Source organism: Gossypium hirsutum, chromosome A03 (genome assembly GCF_007990345.1).
Source record: "Gossypium hirsutum isolate 1008001.06 chromosome A03, Gossypium_hirsutum_v2.1, whole genome shotgun sequence".
Taxonomy (NCBI): Eukaryota; Viridiplantae; Streptophyta; class Magnoliopsida; order Malvales; family Malvaceae; genus Gossypium; species Gossypium hirsutum.
In genome coordinates this window covers 82,351,111-82,357,115 of record NC_053426.1, presented here as the reverse complement: position 1 = coordinate 82,357,115, position 6,005 = coordinate 82,351,111, and the positions used below count along the sequence as shown (strand labels likewise).

The following is a 6,005-nucleotide window of genomic DNA, read 5'->3' as shown; positions in this document are numbered from 1 at the left end:
AAATTGATTGAAATAATTGAGTATAAATTGTTAAATTAAAAAATAATAAAAATTTCATTCTAATTAAATATTTTTATAAATGACTTTATTTTAAATATGATAATAATTAAATCATGTTATCATAATTCTTTATAATTGATATAAATTGAATCCAGATTATATAAAAATAATATTAATATACTGAAAAAATAGTATTTATAATATATATATGAATTTATTTATTGTTAATTTACATGTTAAAATTTAAAATAAAATAAATATATTTTATATTTAATTCTATATTTTATAAGTAAATGGAAAAATATTCTATCAATAAACATTAATGGAAACAAATCCAGTAGGTTTGATCCCATATAATTCCTAGCTCAGCAAATAGCTTGACTCAAATCTTAAGATTAAGCTAAAAATAAATCGTTTAATTAGGAATTAGTATTTTTTAACTATATTTCTCATATTTTTAAATATGTAAAAGCAATTAATATAATTATACTTATAATTGTTTTATTAATAATGTTTTTACTATCAACATTAAAACTAATATATGGATTTTACATTTTTTTTCAGTAATCAATTATTAATATAAAATAGAAATAAGTATAATTATATATTTTATTTATAATGTTTTCATTATTAGTGTTATAGTTTATCACTTAATTAGACTATATGTATTAAATTTCACATATTATTTTATATTAATTGTCAATTAGTTAGTGTACAAAAATATGGCCTAATTAATTTATAGTTATATACCAATTAAAATTAAGATTTAGCACAATAAATAAATGCATTAGCAAATCATTTCCATTCAAATAGCATCCAAAGAATTACCGAAGAAATCATCTTTTAGTATTATTTTATAGATTTTGTTTCCATCACTAAACAACATATAATTTTCATTATTATCCATTATTATTTGGTATGTTTTAATTTTTATAATTATTTGATGTTTGATACTTTTATTTGATTTAATAATTACTTATTTACACAATTGTTAATCTTTTAAACATAGATTTTTGAAATATTATGTCTATCAAGTAATAATTATTTATATTAATACAATCAACAAATAATTTACTTATATTAATGCAATTAAGTGGAGTTTGTAACATTGATAAACTACTTAGTATTAATTATATATTTAATTTTTTTACGTCGGTCTGGTTATTAATACCAAACCAACTTTTTTCTAATTTTTAAAACAATGAAAACAAAAATGAAAGTGTGATATAGAAAAAAAAACAAATTATCATTTTAGATGATAATAGATTAATTATTTTATTTTACATGTTAAAGATTTTTTAAAATTATTACTGTTTTATTTCATTATACTTTACTATTGATTCTTTTATACTTTATTTTCATGACTTCTAAAATATAATTTCAGTCTCTCAGTTACTTTTCAAAATTAATCAAAACTTTATCATATTAAACTAATCAAAAAAATATATTTTCTTCTATATTTTTCAGCGGTGAGTATTGGAGCTTCCCTTCTCTCGTCTTTGGTCCCGTTTTCAAAAGCAACATTGTGGCCATTCCAAAGCAACACTCCAACAATTACACATTATCTTTCCCATATAAAATACAATATTCTTTTTTACTTTCCAAAGCTAGGACACTGCTTTCAGATTGAACGAATATGCAATTCCATGTTTGAGAATAAGTAGCTAAGCTAATCCCTCAAATATTTGTCATCACTTCCTTAAAACTCCCATCAAACCCAAAGCAAATTAAGAAAACATGATGATCCCCAGGTTAATAGAATCCATACAATTGAATTTCAAAGTACTGCTGCAATGTGACAAACATTCTGCAGTTATTCCTCTCCCTCCATACAAATATAGACAACCCCATTCCACAAATCCTGGTGATGAGTTCCTGAACAGATTTTCCCTTTGCCATACTTGGGTAAAAGACAAAAAAAAATATCAGTGTCGATAGCTAAAGGTCCAAATAAATTGCATCTCATAGACAGCATTAGATTAGTGCAACAATATAGTAATAATAACACGATTTGACAGGCAGTATAGGTCTACTTAGCAGGCAAATAATAACATTAACATATTCCAGTTCTCTGAAACTGCTCCTAAAGGAAGCAGGTTCTTTCAAACCCTTTTCATCCACATACTTGGCTTCACATGAAGAGAACCAAAGAGATGGGTAGAAAGAAACCAAGGCATGCATCAGTACATATTATCGCCTGAAGGTTGAAGTTTTTAATATACCTCACAAAGAAGTGTGGCGATCTAGCCCTTTTCTTCCCGACCCAGATATATGCACACGCATTTCATAATTATTGACAAGTTCAAATATGCAGATATCACCAATCTTTATCTCATTATCACGAACAAAGGCCATCCATCCTCCACAGAAGGTATGCACAGCTCGACCTTTTGAATCTGGGAGAGAATTTACAGTCCAACACGTGCCTTGCAAATTACGAAGCACTACTTGTGTTTTGCAGTAGGGTAGATGCTCCTTTGAAAACTTATATGGTATTTTCTGCATCGTATGATCCAGATACTAAATGAATATTGATACTAGAGAATCCCCAAAGAACCTATGCCTCTTATATTTCAGCAAAGAAAACTTGCAACAATTGCTAATAGTAACTTGCAACAATTGCTAATAGTTATATTGATGTCCAAGAATGACACAGATGGGTACATACTTTGTTTTCAGAATCTAAAATATATAACTGGCATCTTTTCTATTTCTCCTTTTGGATCTTTTACTACACCGTCAAATTAGTTATGGAAGAAACCTTACTTTAGTCAAATTTCTGAAAGGGGGAAGCAAAAAATAAATTGCTCACCAAAGTATACGAACCACTGATGTTGAACTTTCTCATAATTCTCACAAAACTAGGAAAGCGAGAAGCAAAAGACCTAGCAGCTTTTTCTTCATCAACTGTCATCATCATTCTCAAACCACGAATAGCTGCTTCTGATTTACAAGCCAAATTAAAAATAAGACCAGTGAATAAACATTCTACTAAATGGAAATCACAATGAGTATCTTATATCCATGGTCCTATAAACACAAATAATCTCCCTGGAAGCTAAGAAAAATACAAACCTTTCCTTCAACCAGATATAGATTAACACTCATGGTCAAGTATAGACAAACTATAGAACAATTTAGAAACTTTACCTTGCTTTTCAGTGCCTGACCTTGACAAAGAGCAGAGCACAACACTGGCAGATTTTTTTGCTGCATTACCATATTTCCATTTGTCAAGCACCTTAGACCCTTTGTTATCACAGATTTGAACCTTTTTCAATTTTGAGTGGACCTTTGAAGTGTTCTTTACAAATTTCTTCAGTAAAGTGGAATCAGACCTGTCCAGGACTGCTTTTCTGCTTTGCCTGATCAAGTCTTCCTGTCCAACCCGAAGAATATGCACACGGAATTCAAATTTGTGCACCAATTCAAAAATACAAATATCTCCAGCCTTTATCTCATTACTACGGACAAAGCTCAACCATCCACCACATAAAGTATGACTTGTATGCACTCTTGTTGTAGGCACAGAATTCACCGTCCAACAAGCTCCTTTCAGATTCCGAAGCACGATCTCAGTCTTGCAGTTTGGAAGATGTTCCATTGCAAACTGATATGGAATATTCTGTCACAAAGAATTAAAACGCAGTTGAATACATAAGCAGCTTTCAAGATGACTAAATAATAAATCCTGAAAGATCTAACTAGTTGATTCAAGACGGTAATGGCTAGAAGAATTTCCATTAGTAAGCAAAAATGTAATTATTAAAAAGATTGTCTAGCCCCTGAATTTGGAACATGTAAATGAGGGAAGTCATAATTTTCTTCTCATTTTTCCCTTACAAGTAGGAGGAACTTTTTCCCAACTGGTGCCAGAGCTAAAAGCACGATGCTCACTAGGTTAAGAAACTTGTTCAAAAGCTCCAAATGCAGAACGATTGCGATTAAGAGAAGTTTCTAGCGAGTAGAGTCATTTAATACCCTACATGTTTGCCATATAGCACGATGCTTGGTCAAATTTATGTCATGCTGGAAACAATGTCCAACACAAAAATCCAGGGCGAAACAGTGAGAAGGAAACATCTTACCAATGTATATGAGCCACTGACATTGAATCTTTTCATAATTCTTACAAAAAAGGGGAAACATGAGTTAAAAGACTGAGCCACTTTCTTCTCTTCAAATTCTCCTATCATCTGTATACAGCCACTGCCATGAAGCTTCAAGTCATCTTCTTTGCCAGTTATTTTCAGAATGGTTCCATCTGTTTCAAGAGACCAGAGACTCTGTCAAGTGGAATTTATGTAATGTAAACCACCAGTGAAGTTCCAATAAGAATCAGAATGAACATCCACAAGCATGCATAATTACAAAGGCATGAAATATCTCACATTGAGTTTCTATGTAAAGCAAATTTAACACAAATAAGTGGTATCTACGCTAACATAAGATAATGAGAACTAAACAAGAATACACATACATTGATACCATAGTTCTTACTTAGTGTTTATTAAAACAAGTTTTTATTCTTACATCATAGAAAACTGCCAAATCAATGATAAAACAACAATTCATATACAAATCTCAAATGGGAGAGGTTGATTTCTTCACCATGATTTTCATCACAGGAAGTTAATCCTTGACAACTTGTAGTAGCAAGAATCAGCTCCCGCCCACAATGTTCTTCATCACGATCGGACTCAAAAGAACTCTGTCTGATTCTCTTTAACAACTCTTCACAATCTTGATCCAATGAAACATCATCCTCCTCCCTATATCTCTTCTGCCTCACAATTCCATGAAACACGCTACCAGCTTGACTGCATTTACAATGAAAAGCAACTTCTTTCTCGCAACTGCTTTGATCAAACACTTTGACATCGAAAACCAAGTCACCATCATACCTAAAAACCAAAATTTCACCGCATTCTAGGCTATGGTCTGCTACGAAATCAGCCCATCCTTCATCAAATAATAAGTCATCATTTCTTTGAACTAATTTAACATTCCAACTATACCCACTTGGTCCTTTTAACAAAACTGACCCAGAACCTCTTCCCTCCAAGTTTCTATTAAATCCCACTGGAATTCTCTGTTAAAATATCACCCATCACTCGAAGGTAAATAAAACTAACTAATCTAAAATGGAATTCATAACAATATTTACACTAAACCCTAATTTGAATAGGAAAAAAAAAGGTGTAGAATACCAGGCTGTTAGCACTTGAAGTAGAGGAGAAGACATTGAGAAAATGCGGTCGCCTCGGCTTCGACATCGCTGTTGCTGGCTTTGATATGCTTTACACTCATCGACAATGTTAATTCAGACCCATATTTTGAACCTTCTGAAGCGGAAGAGAGTTTTTTTTTTTTTTTTTCTTAGAAACCTATTGTTTGGGTTGGGTTGTTATCTTATCCGAGTTGGATGCGGTTGTGTCACACGTATCTTTTTGACTCATTGATCAAAGCGAGTTTCTTTCAAACAATCATACCAGCGCGTTGAAATGACGCTGATTGTTATTAAGTGAAACCTGCCATGTCAGACGTGAGCGAGCTTTGGATCCAACACTATGCAATTTCTATAGTTGTTAAGGCCCAATTTATTTATGTGCAGATTTATTAATTTAATTTTAGTAAATTTATTAATGTTCAAATTTAATTTCGATGTTCTTAACAAAGTTTTTCACCCCTATCAACCATAATTGGAGTGTCATAGTTTTATTTTTTTTCATTTCTATAAAAAAAATTATTTTAACCATCCAAAATGGATGAAAGTATCAGTATTTGTTAATTTTACTTATGAGACATCCACGTGGATTATTACATATATGTTATATTAACAATTAATTAAACTTTTTAAGATTAAAAATATTAAAAAATATTTTTTTATTTTTTTAAATTTTTAAATGACTAATTAATTGATAATGTGACATCTACATAACAACTCTCGTATATATCATATCAGTAAAGTTAACAAATACTAATATTTTTATTTATTTTAAGAT

The 6,005-nt window shown here is 30.6% G+C and overlaps 1 protein-coding gene across 4 annotated transcripts; it reads right to left on the bottom strand.

Annotated features, from left to right (window-relative positions):
- Window positions 1-1,532: 1,532 nt before the first annotated feature.
- On the bottom strand, window positions 1,533-5,376 carry LOC107886424 (B3 domain-containing protein Os11g0197600). 4 transcript variants are annotated; one of them, XM_016810377.2, is made up of 7 exons: window positions 5,211-5,376; window positions 4,612-5,092; window positions 4,089-4,264; window positions 3,151-3,625; window positions 2,813-2,943; window positions 2,223-2,499; window positions 1,533-1,900 (listed from the first exon to the last, which is right to left on the bottom strand). In XM_016810377.2, exons 1-6 carry the CDS (start codon window positions 5,274-5,276, stop codon window positions 2,224-2,226), a joined length of 1,605 nt encoding a protein of 534 aa, XP_016665866.1. In that variant the 5' UTR covers window positions 5,277-5,376; the 3' UTR covers window positions 1,533-1,900; window position 2,223. The 4 variants fall into 4 exon arrangements, with proteins under 4 accessions (XP_016665866.1, XP_040949768.1, XP_016665868.1 ...); XM_041093834.1 differs by having other exon boundaries at window positions 2,813-2,940; window positions 5,211-5,375; XM_016810379.2 differs by having other exon boundaries at window positions 2,813-2,937; window positions 5,211-5,375.
- Between the last annotated feature and the right edge of the window lie 629 nt (window positions 5,377-6,005).

Coding starts and splice junctions, on each gene's coding strand:
- LOC107886424 (XM_016810377.2), bottom strand. CDS start 5,276: ATGTCGAAGCCGAGGCGACCGCATTTTCTCAATGTCTTCTCCTCTACT. Junction 5,093..5,210: donor CTTCAAGTGCTAACAGCCTG/GTATTCTACACC, acceptor ATATTTTAACAG/AGAATTCCAGTGGGATTTAA. Junction 3,626..4,088: donor TCAGTGGCTCATATACATTG/GTAAGATGTTTC, acceptor TCTTTGTGACAG/AATATTCCATATCAGTTTGC.